General features: G+C 47.6%; 1 protein-coding gene across 2 annotated transcripts in view; it reads left to right on the top strand.

The window, feature by feature from the left end:
- The window catches only part of ENPP3 (ectonucleotide pyrophosphatase/phosphodiesterase 3), a 759,459-nt gene that overhangs the window by 342,281 nt on the left and 391,454 nt on the right, over positions 1-25,724 (top strand). For both annotated transcript variants that reach the window (XM_069606685.1, XM_069606686.1), the window contains exon 8: positions 22,010-22,129. In XM_069606685.1, the coding sequence (XP_069462786.1) occupies positions 22,010-22,129 (120 nt within the window). The remainder of the gene's footprint in view (positions 1-22,009; positions 22,130-25,724) is intronic.

Genomic DNA, 25,724 nt, shown 5'->3' with positions numbered 1-25,724 from the left:
TTCAAGTTTATCCCACCCCCCGGAGGAGGTAGAGGGGGCAAATGAACATTGGCCCCTCCCAACCTGAGCTGACAACTGGCCCTCTTTGGCACTGCCCAGTGTGGAAAATAGAGCAGTGTGTTCTCTGATACTTCAGAGCTCATGTTGCTGGATCCAGGGTTTCAAAAAAGGCCCATTTACATTTAAAGATGGGACCTCAGAGAAGCGGGTGGGGCGTGGTCTCCTACCTCTTCACCCTAACCCCTAAGAGCTTTATACAAGATGGTACTTTTTCATGCATTTTTATAGTGCCCTAAGTCTGGAGGAGTTAACACTTGAAAGCAATGCCTTCACTGGCCCACAGCAGTTAACTAAGCTCTAACACACCTTTGTAAAAGAGGAGGAAACATGCTGTCAGTCAAGTGCATTGCCTTCTACAGGGGTGGAGCACCGTGCTTTGTTCCTCATCTGGCTGGCCTCTTGTCCATATGGCACACCGATAGGGGAAACTGCACGCACAAGAGCTCAGGTACCATTGTCCAAAAGCCCCATGGATGGGGGGCGCCAATTCGGCAAGGGTGCTGCTGCCACTAAGGCCAGCCCTGCTCGGAGTGGACCCTTCAATGCTGTGTGTGTACTTCATGAAAGGGGCACTTTACTGAAAGACAGAAGGCACAATCTGCGATAGCCACAGCACAGCAGCTTTGGTAGTTTTTTTGCAAGCGTTGCCTTTCGGAAAGACGCTGCTTTCAAGAAGCAAACTCAGCGTGGACTTTTTCATGATGCGGTCACTTCATGAAAGTAGCATCTTACGGAAAGGCAGAATCCGCAGATAGCGCTCGCCACAACCTTTAGCAACCTTCGAGCACTGCCTTTGAATTATGCCTTTCAGTAAGGAGCTACTCTCATGAAGTGTGGACTTTTCCATGCTGTGTTCACATCTGATTGAAAGGCAGAATGCAAAGATGGCGCTTGACACTACATAGGCCCTTTAGCTGTGTTGTGAAAAGCACCGCCTTTGCATTATGTCTTTTAGCATGGCGCTACTTTCACAGATGAGAGGGTGAACTGAAACAGGAAAGAAGGAAGAGACGGAATGAGGGAAAGAATAGGAGGCAGAGAGGGAAGAGGAGACAGATGCAGGAGGGAGAGGTTTAGACAGAAAAGGAATGGGAGTTTGACAGCATTGATGGGGAGGGAGACAGAGCAGGACTGAAGGAGGGAGACAGCAGGAGTGAACAGGGTGAGAGTGAACAGACGTGTGGGGAGGGACAGAGTGCTGGAGTGGAAACGGAAAGAATACAGATTGAAGGCGAAAGAATATGTGAAAGAGGGAGAGAGAACGTAAGAGGGTGATAGAGGGCCGAAGATTGAAAGATGAGAGAATATGGAAATGAGAACCTAAGATGGAACAGTCAGAACAGTAAGCAAAGAGAAAGAACAGAAAAAGAGACAAGCAGAGTAGGAGAGAAACCAAGTGACAGAAAGCAAGGGGAAAAAGAGAGAATGGCTGGGGAGCCCAGAGAGCAGGGAGGGAACATGGGGAATGGGTTTTGTCTACAGAGGGGAGATAAGAGAACGAGTTGGAGGGGATGAGAAGGAAAGGGTTATTGCAAGTGGTAAGACGAGAGAACACGAAAATGGCAGCCATCTCCAGAGAGGAATAGGCTGAGTAGTGTGGGCTCCCTTTGCTCCCCCTCCCAAACACCCTGAGTAAGAAATGATTGCACAGACTAGTTTTGTTTGTGGAAAATATCATAGGCCGTAGGCATTTTTTATTTTCTTACAGAAAATAAATCAGAATAGCAAACAATACATTGTTATCAGCTTTTGGGCACACTGTGACCAGTTCCGGATTTGCCCAAGGCTTGTTCCGAGTTCTTGTCCTCCTTGGGCCTCCGTCCCTGGGCACATGCCGCCTACGACTTTCTTTGGACCTTGTACGAAGAAAGTACTCGGCGCTCCGTCTTCTTTTCCTTTCCTTCTTTCCGTTACTTTCCTTTGTACCGTGTACGAAGAAAGTACTCGGCGTTTCGCCTTCTTTTCCTTTCCTTCTTTTCCGTTATCTTTTTTCAGGGTGGGATGGGTGGCAAAAAGCTTCCCTCTGTCCAGGTCCTGTAGGAGCTTACCCGCAGAGGTAGGCTCCTTACCTGGTTTGTGCTTGGGCTAAATTTACTACCCCCTCTTATATCCCATAGCCCCTTTGTCTTTCCCCTGGGGGCCGGGCTTTCCCTGGCCCCCTGCCGCTAACTTTCGCACCTTTCCCAGGTGCCGTTTCCTCCCTTCTTGGTGCCTTTTGTTTCCGTGGCGCCAGCCCGCCGCCACTCCCTATGGCCTTTCCGCCAACTACACCCCCACCCTGCGCCTAAACTCCCATGCCCTCCAACGGGCCGCCTTTCATGCGTCCCGGGGCCTGGGTCATAGGCTGAGTAGTGTGGGCTCCCTTTGCTCCCCCTCCCAAACACCCTGAGTAAGCAATGATTGCACAGACTAGTTTTGTTTGTGGAAAATATCATAGGCCGTAGGCATTTTTTATTTTCTTACAGAAAATAAATCACAATAGCAAACAATACATTGTTATCAGCTTTTGGGCACACTGCGACCAGTTCCGGATTTGCCCAAGGCTTGTTCCGAGTTCTTGTCCTCCTTGGGCCTCCTTCCCTGGGCACATGCCGCCAAACCTGTGGGGGTGCTCCAAAGACCCCCTCAGGTCCCCCCCAAAAGCCCTCTACCTACAGCCCCGATCCTTGAGGGCCCTAAAAATGTTCTCTGTAAATACCCCCATTCCTTTTGCTGATAGGTGCACCCCGTCCTGATGAAACATGTCAGGATTGTTCTGGTATAAACCGTGCCTCAAAAAATGGAGCCCTGTGCTTTTGCAGTATTTTTCTATGCAGTTGTTCAGTTTTTTCCTGGCTATCTCTATTGCGTGTCTTCTCTGTGCCCCATGCCAGACCCTCCTTGGTATTATTTCTGACATAAAAATTTCAGTTTTCCACCAACAGTGGGCTATGCTGTTCAGGGACCCGCAGATTTTCCTCTGCAATTCTCCCCTGTTTGTGCTCACCAAGTCATTACCCCCGAGGTGTATAATCAGGTACTCTGGGGGGTCCCTGAAGCCTATGAGGTCCGATAGTCTGACGAGGATGTCTTCCCAATGCATCCCCGGGGTGCCCCACCATGCTGTGATAGTGTTTTTGAAATGTAGTCCTTGTTCTACTTCTTCCAGCCACCTGCCTGCCCGGGTCACGAAAGAGTGCCCCACTATCCACGCTGATTTGTATGGGCCCGCCTCTGTGGGAAATGGGGAGAGAAATGCTCATATCAGTTCCTCCCTTATGTATCTCTTAAAACATTGGGCCTCATTAGGACCCAGGCGGTAAGGGGTTTACGGCGGTGTAAACAGCGCCGACCCTTACCGCCTGATTCCGAGGTCCCTTAGTGCCATGGAGGATTTAACACCTGCTTTTAGCAGGTGTTAAAATCCATGGTGCTAAGGGACCTTGTTGTTAATTACGCCACCGTAATTTACGGTGGCGTAATTAACGCCTTCCCTACTCCCATTATGCCCTATGGGGCAAAAATGGGAATTCGGAAGGGTAAATGGGTTAATGGGGACTTACCGCCCCGCCAACCTCGGAATGGGGCGGTAAGTCCGCCAACCACCATGGCGTAAACGTAGTTTACGCCATGGTGGTAAAGGTACGACCCAGGCGGTAACTTACCGCCTGGGTCGTAATGAGGCCCATTGTGATTTCCATCCCCCAATCTTCTTCACCCCTTCTGCTTCCAGGCCCCCTGCCCATGCGGACGTGGCTGCCCCTATCCTGAAAGAGTGTGTCCCAAAATTGGCTGGATCCCAACCTGCTTTGGCCACTGCCTGTTTTAATACTGCCTGGAATTGGTACCTGCTGAGTGCCCTGCCGTCTCTGTGTATCAGCAGCTGGCCTCCCACCTTTGGTCTGATATTTAGGAATTCTTGGGTTATGCACCTGGGACAGTGTTTTTTTTCTTTTATGCAGTTTAGGTCTATTCCTCTGCCCTTACCCGCCTGGTCTGTCTTTGATTTCCTCAGCATTATTGACGTGCCTTTGCTTCCAATGCTAACATCCCTTAATGCCAGGCCATTCCCTGCACCCGTGCTACTGGCCACCAGATCCCCTACCCTGAATGCCCCATAATATGCAGTACAAATGCTGCCCTGAACAAGGCTGTTTCATATGAGCTAGAGCACGTCCGTTCCAACACTTCCAGTAATATTATCAATTTCCCAAAATTTACCGGCCTTCTGCTGTCTGGTTTTTTTCCCTCCAATTTTGCTCAACCTTTAAATGCATATTTTATTCTAGGACTGTTTGTTGGATCCCCTATTCCTGCTGCCTTCGTGGTGTATGTCACTGCGGCCAAATGCGCCGCCGCCCAGCTTTTCTTTTTACCTTTGGCAAATGCCTTCTCCAAAAATTCACACATCTTTTCAGTTGATATATCCCCCAGATTTCTTTCTTTTGTTTCCATTAATACCTCTTTTACATGCCTCTCATATTGCTTACCTGTCTTGTATGTTAGGGCGTTCCTGGTCAATTTGTCGATGACCCGTTCCTTTTCCTGTGATGTTTTTCTGTTTCCTGAGTCGACCTTTTGGCCAACCGTGCTTTCCTTTCTAACTTCTTTTGAGTCGACCTTTTGGCCAACCGTTCTTTCTTTTCCATTTCTTTCAGCAGGACCCATGCCTTGGCTGACGTGGGCGTTTTCTCCTTGTCGGCGTCGGGTCTCAGCTCCCTGAATATTTTCCACTGAAAACAAGACAAGGCATCAGCCACCATATTTATCTCTCCTGCTATGTGTCTTGCCCTTATGTTTGTGTTTCTATGCAGACATTCCCCTGTGATGGACCTCATTAGCTGTAACACTAACGGGCAAGCTGCGCTTCCTTTGTTCAGTATGTGCACTACTGCCATATTGTCAGACCAGGCTGTCAACTCTTTGTCTCTGAGCTCCTCTCCCCATGCGCATAATGCTACCCATATTGGAAAGAGCTCTAACAGCGTTATGTTTTTTGTCCACCCTGCCTCCTGCCATGTTTCTGGCCATTCCTCTGCACACCAACCCTTGCCCAAGATTGCGCCAAAACCCAGCCCTCCAGCTGCATCTGTGAATAGTACCCTTCTTTCTTCATTGTTTATCGGTGTGCGCCATATGATTGCACCGTTAAACTTGCCCAGAAAATCTGCCCAAACGTCTACGTCCTTTTTGATGCCCCCTCCTAGTCTCACTCTGTGGTGCCCTTCCTTGGCCCCCACTTGTCCTGAGCTCAATGCTTCTCTGGAATACCCTACCTTGTGGTATGACTTTCCCAGCAAAATGTAACTTTCCCGCGAGTGCTTGTAGTTCTCTCACTGTTGCTTTGTTCCTTCCTCTCAGTTCCATCAATGTTTTGAGCAGTTCTCTGACCTTATCTTTCGGTATCCTGCATACTCCCTTGCTTGAATCAATCTCTATCCCTAGGAATTGAATTACCTGTGTTAGGTCTGTCGTTTTTTCTTCTACTAGAGGGAAACCCCAGTCCCTAGTTATTTCAACAAATTTGTCCAGAGTTGCTTTGCATAGACCCGACCCCTTTTTCCCTACGAACAAAAAATCGTCCAGGTAGTGCACTATCCTTGCTTCTCCCATCTCTTTTGTGATGGCCCATTGCAGAAATGAGCTTACCCATTCGAAGTATGCGCAAGAGATGGCGCACCCCTTTGGGAGGCATCTGTCTATAAAGTACTTGCCCTCCCATTCCATTCCCAACCACCTTTGTGACTCACTGTTAACTGGCAATACTCTGAATGCTGATTTGATGTCTGCCTTTGCCATCCATGCCCCCTTTCCTGCCTTCTTCACTAGTTCTACCACCTCCTGGAAGTCAGAGTAGGTAACTGTTGCTTCGTTTTGAGAAATCCCCTCGTTTGCCGATGCCCCTGGGGGGTATGATAAATGGTGTATTAACCTGTACTCCCCCTTTTCCTTTTTTGGTACCAGGCCCAATGGTGAACATCTGAACTCTCCAAATGGCATTGTGGAAAAAGGTCCCCCTATCCTACCCAACTCTACCTCTTTTAGTATTTTCTTTGTCACTATTTCTTTGTTCTCTGTGGCTGATTTTAGATTTCTTGGGATTACCTGTGTTCCCTGGCCTCTAACAGGTATGTGAAAACCCTCTAAAAAGCCCTGTCTGATAATGCTCGCTGCCTCCTGATCTGGGTACTGCTGGATCCACCTCCCCGTTCTGTCAATTCTTACTGGCGTGGCCCCCATCTCGTTCCAGCCCTTAGTTCCTTTTCTCGTTGTTCCTGCCGCCCGTTGCTGCTGGTCTTGTGCATTTGGAGCTGCTGTGGTCCCCCTTACATCTTTCACACTTGTGGCTGAACTTGCACTTCCATCCCCAGCTGCATGGTACTCCCTTCTCAAAATTCCTGCATTGCCCTTGTTCTGCTCGTGCCGTTCCCGTGGACCCATTGCCTCCCCCTTGTGCGGTTGGTGGCAGACTGCTCTGCCATCCCCTCTGCGACCCGTAATTTCTGTTCCGAAAATTCTGGTCCCTTGACCTGTCGTAGCTGTACTCGTAGTTTCTATTGCTGTACCTGTCATCTGATCTATAATCGCTCTGCCAATACTGCCTCCTCTGTTGCCCCCCTGTGCTTCTTTCTTTGTTTCCCCATTTCTCTTTTAATACATTAAATATGTATAGGTTGTAGTTCTCCTCATCCAGCCCATATCTGGGAAGCAGTCCATCTCTTTTCTAAATTCGTAATCATATTCCTGCCAAGCATCCCCCCCGAATGCTGCGTGCACTTTTAATACTCTTTGTTGGTATGAGACCAGAGATGCCCCATCTTCAGGGAATTTCTGCAGTATTATAGAGGACATTACGCTAAACGCCTCCATCCAATTGTCAAAGTTTCTTGCCACTGCCCCCTTTTTTACCAGGCCTTTCTCATCCTCTTTTATGTCCTCTGGAGGTACATCCAGCCCTCTTTTCTGGGAATCAAGTAATGTATATATGTTGATCAATTTCATCCTCCATATTTTTTCTTTTACCTTATCACTAATATACCATGCCATTGCCTTCATCACCCTGCCCTGTGCATCTTTTCCCATTGATGGCCTGCCATATTTTATCATGGTTGGGCCCTCTCCTGTAATTCCTACCGCCTGAGGTGTTAACCCCCCTTGGGGGAGATTTCCTGCCCCTGGCACTGCTGTGGCTCCCACTGCTGTTAATTTCTGTGGAGGGGTTGTTGTCGCCTGGCTTGTGACTGTTATTGCCAGTGCTCCTTGGGGTGCCGGGACCGGAGCCTCCCTTGGTTCCTTTCCTCCTCCCCCACCACCTTACGCTTCCCCTTGCTTATTACTCCCCTCCATTTTATCCATGCCTTCAGATGATCCTTTTCCTCATCATCGCTGCTCATTTCTTCTGATGAGCTATCCCCTAGCTCCCCTTTCTGCTCCTTATTTCCCTTGGCTCCTCTGTCACTGGTTATGGGCGACTTACCCTTACCTGTGACACAGGTTTTTAAAATTTCAACAATTTTTCCCCTACATTTTGGTTTACAGTACCTTTGTTCTTCTCCTTCTTCTTCTTCTTTCTGGATGTTTCTGGTTGTGGCTGCGTTCTCCTGGCTTCTTCTCTCTTTCTTTTCTGTCCTTGTGGTACCTCCTCTTCCCCTTCGCTCTCGCTGGGCTCTATGAATAGCAAGGGCGACACTGCCCTAGCCCTTTCTTCCTTTCCCATCACATCCAGCACCCATTGTGCACCATATTCTTGTTCAGCCTTTTTTGCCCAGTGGCTAAATTCCTGGGCCCTCCTTTTCCTTTCTTCTGCCATCCTCCTTGTTCCTTTCCTTGTCTCTGCCAGGTTCATTTTCCTTTTCCCTTCTTGTTGCTTGTCCTGTCGATACTTCACCAATTTTCGTTATATCTTTGCCGCTCCATGTGTTACTGGAGGCTTTTATGTTGGAATGTTGCTCGTGCCTCCTGAAATCGTGGCTTGTCCCTTTAAGAGCTTTGTATCAGTATTCTTACCAAAATTGCCGCCTTCCCCTTTAAAGGGTTTTGTTTTATGCTTTTCGCTTCGTATCAGTATTCGTCCGAAAATTGCCACCTTCCCCTTTAAGGGGTTTTGTTTTATGCTTTTCGCTTCGTATCAGTATTCGTACGAAAATTGCCGCCTTCCCCTTTAAGGGGTTTTGTTTATGCTTTTCACTCGTTGCACGCTCTTTCCGGTTCCGCCCCCCTTGGTTCCTGCTTACCGTGCTGGGCTCTTCTCTCCACTCCTGGTGCCTCCGCACGCTCCGTCTCTTTCGTTCCTGACACGCCTCCCGTACCGTGCTGCAGCTGCCTCCACTTCGTTCCGGCGCCGCGGCTCCATTTCTTCGACCCATCAGCTGTGCCTTCTTCTTCCGCCGACCGCAGGCTTCAGTTCTTCGATGAAGGTAAGATATGCCCGCCGCAGCCTCCTTATCTTCCGTAGCCTGTACGCCGATTCCGGGATTGATCAGAGTAAGCCCGCAAGAGCCAGAACTTCCGAATCAGCAGCAATTTCCAGGTCCTGTAGGAGCTTACCCGCAGAGGTAGGCTCCTTACCTGGTTTGTGCAAAAAGCTTCCTTCGAAAAAGCTTCCCTGTGTCCAGGTCCTGTAGGAGCTTACCTGCAGAGGTAGGCTCCTTACCTGGTTTGTGTTTGGGCTAAATTTACTACCCCCTCTTATACCCCATTGCCCCTTTGTCTTTCCCCTGGGGGCCGGGCTTTCCCTGGCCCCCTGCCGCTAACTTTCGCACCTTTCCCAGGTGCCGTTTCCTCCCTTCCTGGTGCCTTTTGTTTCCATGGCGCCAGCCCGCCACCACTCCCTATGGCCTTCCCGCCAACTACACCCCCACCCTGTGCCTAAACTCCCATGACCTCCAACGCCTTTCATGCGTCCCGGGGCCTGGGTCAGAAGGGAGACAGAACAGGTGCAGTAAAGAAAGAAGAGAGAAACCAGCAGAGAGTTAAAGATGGGTGAGACCGTATAAGGAAGAAGTGTGATGCAGAAGGGATTAACAGAGAAGGAGGCAGTGACAAGCAATTAAAAAAAAGTGATAAAGATGCGCGGGAGTCTGCTGCTAAGTTGTACTCTGTAAATCCCACCCATAGTAGCTGCAAAAAATGTTATGCTGTCAGCGACCTCAATGCCCCGGGGCAGTGGGGGCTGGCTTGAAACCTTTTCCGCAAGGGGGGTTTGGGATAGAACATGTTTGAAGACCACTGCTTTAGAGCCATGCATATTTGGTCTCAAAAGGTCAAGGAGAACAGTAATAAAGAAGACTACTGCCGTAGCAGCACCTGCAGATTGCCTAAACCCTCTCAGCACCTGCAGATTGCCTAAACCCTCTCTTGGTGTTGGTAGCTTTTGTACAATCATCATCAGCTCCTTCCACCCACTTCTGAACTGGGCAATGGTTTCCTCTTCTAGGTTTAGAATAGGCTGCAGGGAGGAGTGACTTTCACTAGTTGTGTTAGCGGAGTAACCACCTCTAAATAGGCCAGAGACTGAGGTCGAAGGAGGTGGTAGTGTCTTTCAATCAAGGTCTGAATCGAGGCAGTAGACCATTATACTTATATTATTATTATTGTTGTTATTATTTTGTTTTTTTCTGTATCCCTACAGTCCCTTTACCAGCACTTGACACTTGATGCCTGCACTTACCCTTTACCCTTGCACTTGCCAGCTGTTGGCCGTACTTTACTTATTGTTATTTATTCTATTATCCTTTTACTGCACTGTCCCCTCCCCTTCCCCCTTCCTATGCACTTGCGCGATCTGAATGACACCTGGCCTAGTAGGATAGTTATCTGTCTTCCCTCTGTTCCCCCTCCCTTGCCTCGTCGCGCCTTGAAACGCTTGTGTATAGGCCCATTATAAATGCCATATCATATCATATCATATAACAGCTTTGTTCTTCCTCCTTCCAGGTAACACACTAAAAATGTAGCTACTTCTGCGTAAGAATTAATGTGAAATATGCAAACTCGTTACTCCACCTCCGCATTTCATTGTTCCATCATTTTACCCCCGCTGTGCACGCATCCTCATAAAAATGGTAGCCGAGCAACACATTCTCTTGAGCAGTCATAATTAGGCCTCAGCTAACTGATTTGGGTAAACTATGAACCATCCGGATCTCTGTAGATTCTGTAAAACCGATCTTTCCTGAACTTCCTTTGGGCATAGAGCTAGGGTGAGTTCAGCGCAAAATTCATATAAGGTTTGTGGTGTGTGATCAGGCTTGTAATTAGAGGCAGAGGCATGTCGCTGATGGTGGTTTCACTGGTGTAGGTAGACCAGGAGGTTTCACTGGTGTAGGTAGACCAGGAGGTTTCACTGGTGTAGGTTGACCGGGATGATTCCTTTGAGTTACATTAGGCTCGTTGAGGGATAGATGGAAAATTCCCTCCAGGACATTAGTAGTACATGACACAATATCCAAAGGATGTAGCTAACTGGAAGTTCCCAATATATACTTAACAAGTCCTTAGCCTCCACGCTAATCGTTATGCTGAAACATAAATGTTCCAATTCTTTGCTAACCAAAAAGTTCAGAATTTCTCTTCTTTAAAGTCCAAAACACAAAAAGAAAGAATCTTCTTCTGGCAATAGTCTTCCAGAGTGTACTCACTGTCGGGATTCTCCTTAGCCTTCCTGCTTTCACTCTTGTCTGTCTGACCTCTCCCAGGTACCTGGCTTTTTAGACTTTTCCTCAGCCTGCACCTTTTCCTCTTCAACTTCATGCTCCAACTGCCAGCGTCTTTCACTACATCACTGGATGTGTCTCTTACCACTGGCCTTTGTCGCCTACCAGACAGGCCACCCTCTGGACCTCTGCATTCACTAATATTTTTCTCTGCAGACTTCATAGTTTCAGCATTTACAGATTCACATCTCTCCACAACCTGACTTATCAGGTCTCTCCATGAGCTGATGTCTTTAGCATTGAGTGACCTCGGTCTCACCCCGACCTGCCTTCATAGCTTTCACCTTTGCAAAGTCTCACACTACCTGGTTTCTCAGCATCCACTTCTTGGCAGGTGTCCCCAAAATCTATTCACTTCTTGGATCCTTCCCAGACTTCTGACAGGCTTCACACCCTTCCATCAGGGTTTGGGTAGTAAGCAAGTTCTACAGCAAGGTTCCCACCTTTTACCATGTGGCCGTCTCCCTGCTCTGGCATCCTCCTATTCCCAGACTGCTTTGGACTCTACTCTTGCTGCCACTTTGACTGGGCTTGTCACCCTCTTTTATAGGGGCTAACGGCTTTCCATCTTTATTTGGACCCTGGCGATTGGTTGGGGCATTCGGGTTTTGTCTCTTGATTTGGGATCGGGCTGTTTGTATGGTTTCTTCTTATGAGTCACTGAATGGTGAAATTGAACCTCTCCTCATTTGGTTAATCATTCCATTTATTTCACATGATGTTTCCGTGGCTTTATAGCTACTACCCAACGTTGGTACTGTCTTGGAATCTCTCCACCCACTTCCCGGTCCGGGTTCTGCTGCTGCTTCAAGTGACAACAGGCTGTTTCTTGCTGTGTCCCTGCCTGATCGCATTAGTTGTGATCGCTTGGTTTCCTTGCTTGTAGTCTCCAGTAAGTAGAAGGAAGGTTCTCTGGGAAGCATTCGAAATCTGCATGTGTACTCACAAATGCGGGACGCTTGGGTATGCTTAATGATTGAGGGTTGCATATTGTGGTCTTTCAATGGTCCTACTGGTGGCGAGTTGTCATTTGTATAAAACCCAGGTGTTATGATTTTGGAAGGTGCTATTGGTGAGCATTTAAGAGTCACCGGCAGAGTTTTGGACACCGCTGATGGTGAATTACTGCGCCCCAGTGGGGGTGACAAATCTGCAGGATTCCACTCCTTCTACGCTCTGGGAAGAACATTTGGTAGCGGCCGGAGCAGCCCAGTGCTTAGCAGCTCGCTCCCTCACATAATAGCATGGGGAGTTCAGTGAACTAATCACCAATGGCGATTCATGGTGCCACTCACTAAGCCCTTCCCACTAACCAGTCTGCGACGTTACTCCTTCGTGCCTCTACTACAGGCTGCCGTCGCCTCTCTTCAGCCCTTCAAATGAACACTCCACTTTTTCCTCTTACCCCATGTCCTCCGGCCATTGTAGTCAGCAAGTTAACTTTCTATTGTTTAAGGGGTTGCATACCTCATACCGGACTAAGTACGCCACCACGTCAACTCATCACAGAGTAAAATACATTTCAAGCAACATCAAAACTTTATTTATTTGTTTTCATTCCCGTTTGTTTTATTGTTGGATAAAAACATTGCCATTATGAATCACGGTCTCTCACACATATAAACTGGTGAAATAACGTTGATCAAACCGTTTTCCCGCAGGATGAATCAAGTCATGTTTTTTCGTGCCGGGGCACTATGCTCCTGGCCTGGTAAGGCATTCTGTTGCTCCTCGGTTAACCTGGTTGTACATCAAGCAAAAACCCTGTTAGTCAATAATTTAAATCATGTTCAAAATATATTCAAATTCCTAATCACTCTGGGAGCCTGTTCAATTTCATAGTTAAATAGAAACAAGTTAATTTAGAATGTGTGATGGCAACTACTGTTACATTTTGACCAAATCATGCTGAAGACTGACACCTATCCTCTGCTTGAACCACATTAATAGGGATTTGCAGTGTCTCTTTTGGACAGCAAGGAGGAAGTTTCCCAACTCATCTTAACTCAACTCCAGACAGTAAAAACAATAGCTGCTTAATCACCGAGGTGAGCAATCACTCCCCATAGATTAATATTAAAAACACTGGCCACTTTACAAAGTAAGCACACAAATAACAAATGCAAGGGTGTGTCCCAGGCCATATTGTCATATTTACAAACCCTTGCCTCAACTGGAAATGTAGCCCAAATCCCCCAGTGAATCAGGGCTCACTACATAGTTCATAAACCTAGTGGAAACTCGAAATCAATATCAAAGCAAATACTCTTGCATGGATATGCCGACATCATATCCAAACCACAGAATCATATCAATACATGAATACTCCATCCACGGTTTTAGCACACAGACAAGGAATCAAACACCATTCTTCTTTCTCAAAAATATGCTCCATCCATGCTGCTCAAGTTGTTGTCAATATTTTTAGGATGGTGGTGTGGTATTAATTCTTAAACACCTATGTAATAAAGGCTGCATTTATGAGCCCGTCTTCAGTACGTGGGTCTGTAGGGGGTGTAGATCCCAGAGAAGCAATGAATAATGTGCTGGAGTACAACAGGTAAATGGGGAGGAGGAGGCAGATGGTGGCTGTGTAATGGGGTGTGTGGCCACGCATGCAGATGGGTGCATGGGGAACACCCCATCAAAAGGGACCGGTAGAGGACCAGGGTCAAAAGGCCGTTCTTGTGGATGTGGCCTTCTTAACCTGGAATCCACAAGGACAGCCTTTTGTTACTTCCCTCTAGACGCCAAACCTAAATCTTGCTTAACACAACGAAAAGCTCATTGAAAGTTTGGGGCACCCCAATTGCTTTTTATCCAATCAAGGGCCACATCCTGAATGTGCAAAAAAAGTGGCAATAGGGGGGGCGTGGCTTGGAGCCACCACGAGTGGAATGGCTTCTTAGGAGCTCCTGAGAGGCCCACCGCGCCGCTGCTGCAAACGCCGCTACCAGACCCCCTTATGGAGAGAAACTAAAACGACTGTTGCATGAATACCGCCAGCAGCTGTCTACCGAGTGGGATCCCGTGTCGTGGCCGGATTATGAAGTTTCAGCAATTTCCTTCACACGGGTCCCCGCTCGTAACCAAGATGGCGGCCACGGAGCACAAACAGAGTAGTACCTCTGTGTGGGGGTGGGGCTGGCGTGCTAAAGCAAACGAAGCCGCCTAGGACACACAGCTCTCCAGCCCGCACTGACTCCAGCATTCTCACGCCCTGAAGCCGTGACAACCCCAATCAACCCGCACAGCCCCCGAGACAGACCATCGCACGTAGGACTGTGGGCCTGCATAGAACTGAGCCAACTTTACCAGAAGCTGTTTGGGACTGATTTGACTCTATCTCGAGGTGCCTCCTGGCCCCGGCTTTCTTCCCCACCGCCTCCCTTCTATCCTGCACGGGGGGTACTGGCTGCGGTCAGCCGGGACAGAGCTGCTACTCCTCCGGGAGGTGGGGAACAGCAAGCGAAGAACATCGCGCCCCACCCCGGGGATCTCATCCGCTCACCCCTGGCGACCACTCCGGCAGCGACTGCCCTCCTGCCAACCAAATCTCCAAGCCCGGCCGGAGGTACCTATCACAACGCTTCTCCCGCTTCACCCCGCAAGCCACGGGCGGATTGCACCCAGTCCTTCAGCCCAGCATTCCTCGGCACGCAGTGAACCTACACCAGCACAGATCACCCGGATCATATCTCACTGGGCCTGAAAAGCCGCAAACTTGCAAGTCGACACAGAGTCCTCATACCTCTCAGGAAACACGTCAGAACAGCACCAACATCTTTAAGGTGAGGAGAGGGGAGGATTGCCTGCCCGAATCATCAATAACAGCCCCCCGAACAACACTGAACGCGAGGGGCACCACCCGCCTAGCCGCGGCTTCACCCCCCATTCTCCTCTGCCTATAAGTCCAGCGCACATTTTCAGGTCATTGCGATCCTTCTTACTGCACGCCGAGGCCCGCCACAGTCTCCCCCTGTGGTATACTAGCAATAATCCCACGCATGAAGACCCGCCACAGTGACCCAGCAGCACCAAGATGTCAAGAAGTGGCAAGGACTCTAGGCAAGCGGACATTGTCTCCCTATTAGCGAACACTACTACGGAGAGATCCAGAAAGGCAGACCTACCAGAAGATCCCCCCAACACCCTCATGTCTGCAGCACTGGCATCAACCCAGTGCCCATCCCAATCAGTCACTAAAGCCGACCTGCAAGACCTACTGTCAGCCTTGACTAAAGAAATCCAAAAAAGCGCAGAAGAGGTCACTTAGAAAATTAACTCTCTAGACAGGCGGGTGGGAGAAGTAGAACACCAAACGGCCGAGCTTGAAGCGGAGGTCTGTGACCAAAGATTTGAAATCGATCAGGACAGGGACAGGATCGCGGCCTTAGAGGCAAGATGCAACCTCCTAGAGGCAAAACGGGAGGACGCAGAGAACTGCTCTCAGAGGAATAACATCCGCTTACGAGGAATACCATCCTCCATCCCAGATGCAGAATTAAAAAGCTATTTCACAAATCTACTTAGATTTATAATTACTCTTCCAGACAGCGTACCCTTGGAGCTAGACCGGGTGCACAGAACCTCCCCAAGAAGGGAATCCACATTCCCACCGGATGTAGTAGTTAGAATCCATTTCTTTCAAATGAAAGAAGACATTATGCGCGAGGCGAGGCAAATGCACCAGATCACGTTCCAGGTCTCCGCAATCTCGCTCTATCAGGACCTAGTCGCCTCCACGCTCCAAAAGCGGAAAATCATGCGACCTCTAATGGAATGGCTACGAGACAGAAAGATCCCGTATCAATGGGGTTTCCCGACCTCAGTTAAATTTAAATGGGAAGGAGCCCTGAGGCAAATTCACACGCCTAAAGAGGCGGATAAATTCATGGGCCTCAGAAAGTCTGACGGGGAGTCGGAATCAGAAGAACCGTCCCGACCCCCTCGGGAAAAGCCTCCCACAGGAGAATGGTCAAAAGCTGGGAGAAGACGAAGACTCCGGGGTCCCCCTAAGAAAGACACCTTGCTGGGATGACCAACCTAGCAAGAACTTAGCCGAGTCCTGGTAATTCAATCTCGTGGGGAGAAAGCCTCCAGAGACATCAACTCTCATTCACGCCAACATTGCGGGAGCAAGGATGAACTCCAAAAGAATTCAGATCAGCGGCCCAGTTGGCCATCGTTAGGCGCCTTGGTGCCACCAGTTCCCCAGTGGCAGCAGGACAATGGTTCTACTACCAGTTCAAGTTGGGGGGGGTAACGGGGGAGATTAACTATCATGGCAGCCAACCTGGAGAGGAGCAATCCGAACCCCACAGGTTCTGGCCTCACAGTAATCCTCACAGCATATCGCACCAGCAACTAAGCTTCCACCAGACCAACACAGCAAGTGATCGCCGATAACAGACTCTTGGCCCCGGAGCAAGAGCAAGGCCAACGACACACCGGACCCTAAATTGTATACCAATGGCCGATACAAGTGAAATAGTGATACTCACGTGGAATGTCCAAGGCCTGAACTTGCCAAGAAAGCATAAATCAGTAGAACACAGACTGGGTCAGTTATCGGGCGACATCGTACTGCTCCAAGAAACTCACCTATTGCAGGAAGACAAATCCCGAGTAAGATTCAATAGATATAAACACAGAGCATACTTTGCCTCCTCCGGACAGAAGAAGAGAGGAGTTGCAATCCTATTAAGCGACAAAGTCCAACTATCAAAAATCACCATAAAGAGAGACCCGGGAAGCCGCTTCCTCCTTCTAAAGGGCCCGTTTGAAGAACTTCCTATAACCATCGTCTCAGTTTACGGCCCCAATACATCTCAGGCCAACTTTATCGCAAAGCTAATTCTGACCATTCTAGCCTTCCGTGAAGGCCATCTGATCATAAGTGGTGTTTTCAACTGCATGCCAAACCCACAATTGGATAAAACTCTGCCCCCTATGAACACAGACTTCGTGCAAGCCCTAGCAATAGCTAAATTGCTAAGAGAAACCGAATCCGTCGATGCATGGAGGCTATTCAATGGCACCGCAAGGGACTACACTCACTACTCATTTGTGCATAAAGGCTTTTCAAGAATTGATCTCATACTCCTATCGTGTGTCCTGTTCCCATGTCTTAACAACGCAGAAATCCACACCTGCATGATATCGGACCACGCTCCAGTATCCGTGAATATAGTTATCTCAGGTCAAAAACAGCCCGTTCAAAGGCATTGGAAACTTAACGACTCATTGCTATTAGTTGAATGCATCCGAACGGAAACTGAAGAAACTATCTCCAATTATTTCAAAGAAAGCACGACGGAGCATTCTTCCATCAACATTATCTGAGATGCCTTGAAAGCGGTCGTAAGAGGCACACTGATTAGTGCCGGGGTAGAACAGAGAAGAGTCTCGAACATCATGGATGCCAAGCTGGAGGAAAAAGTAAAGCAATTAGGGAGCGAACTGAAATCACACAACTCCAGGAAAATGGAGAGAGCCCTGAGGAAAGCGAAAACAGCGCTGGAGATGCATTGCGCCGACCGCACAGTGAAAGCATTAGCATTTACAAAGCAATTCTACTACAGCAAAGGGAACAAAGCAAACAAGGTCCTAGCGCAAAAACTGAAAAAAAGTCTGCACCCAAAACAACATTTTGAAACTAAGAAGGGAAGATGGACAAATGCTCTACTCTGATACAGAGAAAATCGAAGAACTATTGAAGCACCACAAATTAATCATGTCCGGAGAACCCACGGCACTAGATAATCTAGCAGAATATCTAAGCACCATGCTCTCCCGGGACACTACCCTGTTGGACTCCCTAGAACTACCCATCTCTACTGAAGAAATCATAGACGCCATCAAATCTCTCAAATCAGCCGCCCCGGGCCCTGACGGATTATCCGCAAATTTCTACAAAAAATACGGCAGAATTCTAGCACCTCAGATGTTGGCCCTATTTAACTCTTTCCTTACCTCAAAGTCAACAACCGACTCAATGGCTGAATCCAACACAATCCTGCTACAAAAACCTGGAAAAGACCCCGAACTAGCTGCCTCGTACCGGCCTATCTCACTCCTAAATATCGACGGGAAGATTTTTGCCAAAGTACTGGCCAACAGACTGGCACCAGCCCTACCAATCCTAATTGATCAAGACCAAATGGGATTCATCCCTGGGAGAACTACCCATGGCAATATTAGAAGGACGATCGACATTATCGAGAGTGCCCACAAATTAAAGGTAGGAATGGCCACCATATCCTTAGACGCACATAAAGCCTTTGACCTGGTTGACTGGGGGTACATCCGGGCAGTCCTGACACACATGGGCTTTGGGCCGAACTTTACCACATGCGTAATGGCTAACTATCATTCTCCCACCACACAGATGCGGGTCAACGGCACAAGGTCTAGCAAAATCCACATATCCAGGGGCACTAGACAGGGTTGCCCACTCTCCCCCCAATCTTTGCTCTCTCCATGGAGCCCTTTGCAGCAAGAATCAGGCAAAATACGAACATAAGTGGGTTGTCCGTGGGAGGCCATGAATATAAAATTGCGCTGTATGCTGACGATGTTCTAATAACGGCAACAAACCTGGCATCGTCCCTGGGTGCTATATGGGATGAAATTTCAGAATTCGGGACTCTATCAGGGTTCAGGGTAAACCTATCCAAATCCGTAGCACTACCAGTGAATCTCTCTAGACAGGAAAAAGACACTCTCAGCCCCCTAATGCCAATCCCATGGTCATCAGGCCCAATCGACTATCTCGGGGTTCACATCCCCAATGACCCACTGCACCTATATCCAAGCAACTTCCCGCAACTGATCAAAGATCTTCAAAAGGATCTCAAAAGGTGGAAGCCACAGGAAATATCATGATTTGGCAGAATCACAGCCATCAAAATGAATCTGATCCCCAGATGGTTATACCATTGCACAGCACTCCCAATCAACATCCCAGGTCCAGCCCTTGCAGCCCTGCAAAAGCAAATCCAAGCATTCGTACGGGGGGAGGAGAGGGAACCTCTTATAGCCAAACGAATAATGATGAGAGGAAATTCCACAGGGAGGTCTGGGGGTACCGGATCTTGCTAGATACACCCTAGCAGCGCAACTCTCTCACGCCTTCACATGGGCCCAAGAAACAGATAGACCGAAGTGGACACACCTCGAAGAATCTTGGTGTCCGGTGGCACCATCATCCCTCCCACACCTTCCACCTGTAAAACCACAAGCAAACAGCGGCCCGCTGCTGCCAACAATATCGACAGCCCGCTGCTGGAAGGAAGCAACCCGCAAATGGCACATCCGCGGCTCGCTAGGCCCCCTAACTCCCATCTGGAACAACCCTGATTTCTCCCCAGGTCTATCGGCTCATGGCTTCCAACCCTGGATGGCAGGTGGCTTACAGAAGACCAGTGACATCCTGGAAGCAGGAGCACCTATCTCATTTGAAAGATGCAAAGAAAAATTCGGAGTGAGTGAAGGTGAGAGATTCCACTACGCCCGAATCCGACACTGGATGTCCCACAGAGTAACCAGGGAGAAATGCTCCAGAGAATTAACAGCCTTGGAACTATCATTAACAACCCCTACAAGCAAAGGCAGAATCTCGACCCTGTATCGAATCCTAGACAGGGCAGACCCCTCGAAAAAGGAAAGATACATGATCGAATGGGAAAAGGACCTGGGAAAAGAAATTGAAGTCGAGGAATGGGGGAGAATCTGGGCCAGGCTACACAAAAGCTCACAATGCATTACAAAGAGAGAAGGGGGCTATAAACTCTGCTACAGGTACTATATAACCCCTGCCCAAATCAAAAAGGCCAACCCAACCATTCCCGGAACTTGTTGGCGTGGGTGCCCGACTACCGGATCACTGCTACACATGGTGTGGTCATGCCCGAAAGCGGAAATTTATTGGAAAGAGATACTCAAACACAACAAGGAAATCTCGGGCCTCACCATCCCATGGGACCCTGGAATCGTCCTTCTTGGCAGCACAGGCGACGGAGCATTCCCAGTATTAGGCCAAATCCCCAGACTATGCATGCATCTACTTTTAGCACCAAAAATAGCAATGGCCCGGGTGTGGAAAAATAAAGAGTGCCCCTCCGTGGCACTTTGGTGGGCGAATTGCTGGGATATAGTGGTTGCTGAAAGAATCACTGCGATCCGGTCAGGCTCCTTGAATAGAGCTCTAAACATATGGGACCCATTCATGGACTACGCCGACAGGTTCCCGGCCCTCACTAGGAGGCATCTGTTAACAAGATGGCTCCAAAGCAGCCCGCTGTATTGAACCACGTCCTCACACCATAGCTATCCATCGCCCCACAATCCACTTGGCGAAAAAGGACAGAACAGACCCTGGTCAGTATTGGCCATTCTAACACATTTGCTCCCTGCACTCCGACCCTCCCATGAGTCACTTTTGCTAATTCATATTTAATGATTGCTGTTCTGCGATTGCTGTTATGATATATGTATTGCCTATATGTAAAACCAAATAAAATGTTGTTATGAAAAAAAAAGTGGCAATAATGGGAATCCCTGGAGTTCTGTTTTCACTCCTTAATGCCAGCAAGACCAAGATCCTCCTCATTGGGACTCCTGCTCCCGTTTTCCCTCTTTCACTCTGGCGGCCCTCCTTTGGCCCTCTCCCTGCACCTTCCTGTGAGGCAAAAAACCTTCAACTCCACTCTCTCTTTCTCTCCTCACATCACAGACCTCTCTAAAAAGTCCAACTACCAGCTGCACCTCCTCAGAGGTATTCTTCCTTTTCTCACCTTCCCCCAGAAGCTCACTGTCTCTAGAGCCCTAGTTCTCTCTAGACTGCACTACTGCAACAGCCTCTTTCTCAACCTGCCTTCCGCTATACTCTCTGCCCTCTGCAGTTAATCCCGAACAGGACTGTGGGACTTGTCCTTGGCCTCAAGCCCTGGGATCGTATCTCTCCAGCCCTGAAATCTCTCCACTGGCTCCAGTTGGATGCAAGGGTCAAGTTCAAGACCCTCTGCATTGCCCACAAGGCTTTCTGGGGCTGGGGACCACACTACATCCACCTGTCTCTTCCTAAACATCTTCCTTCTCGAGCCCTTCACTCAGCTACCTCCAACTCTCTGATGGTCATACGCTTTTCCAGGCAGAGAGTGGGAGGTAGAACTCTTTCCTCTGCATGGACCTCCCTCTGGAATGGCCTCCGTGCCTCTCCCAAACTTGGGCAGGACCACCTCAGATTAAAGACGCAGCTCAAAACCTTCCTTTTCACATCTGCTTTTTCTCCCTTGCTGACCTACCTCTCTGCTGCGCTGACTGGTCACCTGGCTACCTTCTGAACCCAATGAGCACCAGACTCCTCCACGACCTGTAAGCACCTGCACTGTCTCCCAGCCTCTGCTCACTTAACGGTTGGAGACCACAGTTGCAGATTAACTGCTTTATTCAATTCTTCACCGTAGTGCATCTGTTCTCCGAGTCAAAGTGACGTAGCCCCTTCTCTCCGCAGCGCCCTGCCAAACGTCTCCCTTCCAACCACCACACAAATGGCCTCTCTCACTGCCGCTACTCCATTCATGATGCTGAGTCTCTCTCTCGAGCCTTCCATCATGGATCAAGCTCATGCGTCCTCACTCGTAGACTGCTCTGCCCATTCAGCGCTTCATCTGTGATGGCGTGCTTCAACTCATCTCGCCGTTGTGAAGCAAGCCACCCGATCATCTTCCGCACACATCGACATCCCCCCACACACCTCATCCACCAGGCCACAACACACCTCCTTCCCTTCACACTCACACACAACATTCATTCACTTCCACGCAGACACCTCTCATTCACTAAAACCCCAACAATGGAAGAACTGATGGGTCTCCATGACTATGAATCATGTGGAAACGTCCTTTGGCCACCTCCTTACCACATGCAGTAACTGTATTCAAGTCTGGCTGTATTTCAAGAGAAAATACCACCAAACTCTTAATGATGGCCCAAAAACCTTCATTTGATCAGTTCAAAATCTTTCATTGTGCCTTTACAGGTGTAATGCCATCTTGGAAACGGAGGGTTTGCAAATACAAATTAAGAGTTAGCTGAAGAAATGAATTAGCCAGACGTTTGCTTGCTAAATTCTACAGCACCACCAACCATGTGATGCGATCAAAACAGAATGCATTTCTGAAGAAGACTGCTATTTTGGATCCATGCTATTTTAAAATTCAGCTATTGCTGTGCTTTGTTTGTGTTTACAGGGAATGTTCCCAGAATCCAGTGGCATCATTGATAACAGTATGTATGATGTGAATTTGAATAAGTCCTTCTCTCTTTCTGGAAGTGAAAAATTCAACGAAACCTGGTGGAGGGGTGAGCCGGTACGTTCATTTGATCATTGCATAATGCTATGTCTGGGGGATTTGCAGAACGCGCACTTAATACCTTTGAGTGAACATCTCATGAGTGGTCAAGAAAGTCCCACAAATAAAGAGATCTTGTACATTTGGGTTGATGTTGTCTGGTACTTAAGTTGGTGGGCGTGGAGTTTCATAGAGGCGGGCCTGCTATGGAGAATCTGTTGTCATCTTCGATATAAGTAAGAATGTTTGATACTGAATGATAATGAGATCGGGTGTGGGAAGGTTTGAGTGGTTCGTATGGTTTTGTTTCTTCTCTAAAGGTAATGTTAAAAATATGCACTAATACAGGTTATAGCCGCTGCTGCATTGTATTCCTTCTTTCAGTCGCCTTCACTCAAACTGGGGGAGGGAAGAGAAATTCACACTCTTTTGGCTAGTTGCTACAATAAACCAGTCGCCACATTCTGATGTTTTGTAAAATTAGGGAATTATTCAAATGCCATCTTTGAAGCTTTCATTAGGCACATCAATGATTTGATAATTGCTCTTTAGTTATAAACATTTGATTGAAATTCTCATGTTAACAATAGTAGAATGAGTAATAAATACATGTAGTCAGGGTACAAACAGTGAAAGGCTTAACAATGACCATTTAGACATGTTCCTAAAAAAGCAAAAGTGCTCAAAATTAAAAAAAAATGAAAAGGATGGTCATTAGGGACAGACCAGGCAGCAGGAAAAGGGAGATGAGATAAAAAGAGAGGGTGAACAAAAGAAAATGGAAGCATATAAAGAAAGGAAAGCATTATATAATGTATATTTTCCATAGGTTTTCCAGTGCAATAATCTTCTCAGAAATGGGATTAGCGCTCTTCTGGGAATCGCTTCTCGAGATTTATTTTATGTTTGGGAGAATGCCCAGAATCCACAGCTCAACAGTCCCTTCGAGTTACTTTTCCAGTTGTTTGAGGATAATTTATCAGAAATTATCATAGCATGGATCTTCCAATTTTCTGTTTATTTGAATGATAGGCTTATCTTTGAATAAAACACAGCAATATTTTCACTGTATTTTATTGGGGATACTGAGTTATTGTTATCTGCTCAGACTGATGCAACTTCTTGGGCCAGAATGAGTTCCCTGTACCGATGTACCGGTGCTCATCTCTTTAACTCCAATGGGAATACGAAAACCACTAGATTTATTTCAGAACTTCTGTGCTGGCCATGGACTGACGGTAAATCGCTCTAAAACTAAGTCCATGATTTTTAGGCTACCCAGAAGTAAGTATGTAAAGTTAGAAACAAAGGTCAAAGGAACTATCATTAACCAGGTTTCCTCTTTTGACTGTGTCTGAAGTTCACGGACACAGGAAATTGGTCCTCACAGGCGGAGAAAGCAAATCTCGCACTTGGCAGCTATAGGTCAGCTGTAGCAAACGCTTTCAGAGCACTTGGAGGGTGCCCACTCAGGCCTGTAATTGATATCTACAAGCTCCAAGTGCGCCAAGCCGCGCTCTATGGAGCTGAGGTCTGGGGCCATCTAAATACAAAAACTTTATACACTAAAGAGAACTTGTTCCTAAAAAAAATTTACTCAAACTCCCCAGGGGTACACCAACAATCCCGCTGCATGAAGAGATGGTTCTGGGTACATTGGACAGGTGGTGGCTTCTAGTCCCTTGTTATACTGGATCCTAAATTGGAGTTCCCCGTTCCGGGGCAAGTAGAGGGAGGCCCTAGAGGACTTACTAGGGCAGGAGGGTCTCCCTTGTAAACATGTGAAAAAGTGTTTAATTGAGCTAGGTTGCAATCATTTTTGGTGTAATCTGCTTAGCATCGCTCCAAGGGACAAACACATTTTAACACATGCAATTTTCTAGAAAACACAGGAGGAGGTGACCGCGCTGGTCCAGGCCGCCACCCTCTCCGGCATGTACTGGGATTTCAAGTTCTCTTTTGGCTTTAACAGTAGCCGGATTGAGCTGGTCCAGAGTTAGCAGGGACACTTTTTGGTGGATGTAGACATGGGAATGTACCACTGGCCTCAACATTGGGGCCAAGACGGAGCTGCATTTTATGCTGCTCTGCCCAAAGTAGATCACTTTGAGGAGACACTGGCTAAGACCTTTTTCTTTTAACACATTTGGTGTTCACAGCTCTTCTGATGCTATAGTGGCCTGCAGAAGACCCGAGAATGTGGCTTTTAAAGGATCTAAAGGTACTGGCAAATCAGAAAAAGGGTGATGTTATAATATATTATGCTTGATAAATTCGTATTGGTATCACTTGTTTATATGGTTTAAACCCAGTCAATTGAGGAGTACGAGGCACTTTATCCATTCATAACCTCTACTGCACCTTCCTATCATCTGGCCGCCACTCTTAGATTTGAGATTGCACAGGCCTACTCACTAGGATCGTGATGCTTTTAAAAAAATATTGTGTTAGTTTCTGAATTATTTTATCTTGGAGGTGTTACCGCTATTATTGTGTTGTTTAATTTGTTTAATTGTGTATGCATTGACAATGGCCGTCTAAAGTCAAGGATATGCCCAATGTTGTCAGGTTTTTAATAGCTGGCTCTGATAGAAAAAGTATGACATAGCAGTACTGAGCATACACTTTTGTTTGAATATTTTAGCCTGCGTCTCCCCTTTGATGGACTTTTTTTGTTTACTTCGTACTGTTTTGATTTGTATATTTTCTTGTGCTTTTATGGTGTTTTATCCAGAAATAAAGCGTGATTGATTGATTGATTGAAAAACAACCGCAAAGTACATTTTTCTCAAGTCACCCTCAGACTTGACTCTGGACCGAAAGTATCAATGTTTGTGCAACAGGTTTCCCGATAATCCAGAGGGGAGGTCGTGTCTATTTTGTGCTGCCGGCAGCAAGAGTTATTTTCCGCCACAAATGTAACCTTATAAGAATGTATTTGTTAAAATGTGTGGCTTTGAAATGACGGTGCGGGCTCGGATTCAAGTTGGCGGAACATGGGGGAGATTGTTCACAGGAACTCTTTTTGCTCTTTTCTAATCGCTTCTGTATTGTTTCTGTGTTCCTTTTGTTCCCAGCTGGGGAACCTTGATATTCAGTGACACTGAGCAGAGGGTAGACATGCTATTCATGCATTTCACTGGAGCCTTTTTTGAACAGAGATCCTATTGCGGATCGGTGAGCAGGGGAGAAAAGAGGCCCTGAAAATAATTTTCAAAGTGGCCCCGTATTACACACTTTCAGCAAGCCCAACCATATTCCTATGGGAACATTTGGAAATAAAATAGGTTACCACACATAAGAGTTCCTTGCAGGCCAGTCCAACCTTGCTGCCCACCTCCCCACCTCTGACTGTCGCACATGCCCAGCCTCGGTGTCAAAGGCAGTACGGACTGAAGATCAGTTATGATGTAAGAAAAACAGGTTCACTGCCCTTCAGCATCGCTTTACTCCCTTGGCCCCCTCATTGGCCTCATAGGCAGTAACAAAGAGTGAGGTATAGGGGTGCACTGCTCTGTGTAAAAGGTCATTCAATGATTGTAAGAAAGTTGTTATGGGGGATGTATACCAGCAAGGATTAAGAGGTGATGTACAGATTGTTTCAGGTGCAAGC

Source organism: Ambystoma mexicanum, chromosome 4p, assembly GCF_040938575.1.
Source record: "Ambystoma mexicanum isolate Mex_15411 chromosome 4p, UKY_AmexF1_1, whole genome shotgun sequence".
Lineage (NCBI taxonomy): Eukaryota > Metazoa > Chordata > Amphibia > Caudata > Ambystomatidae > Ambystoma > Ambystoma mexicanum.
This window is presented reverse-complemented; position numbering and strand designations above follow the sequence as displayed.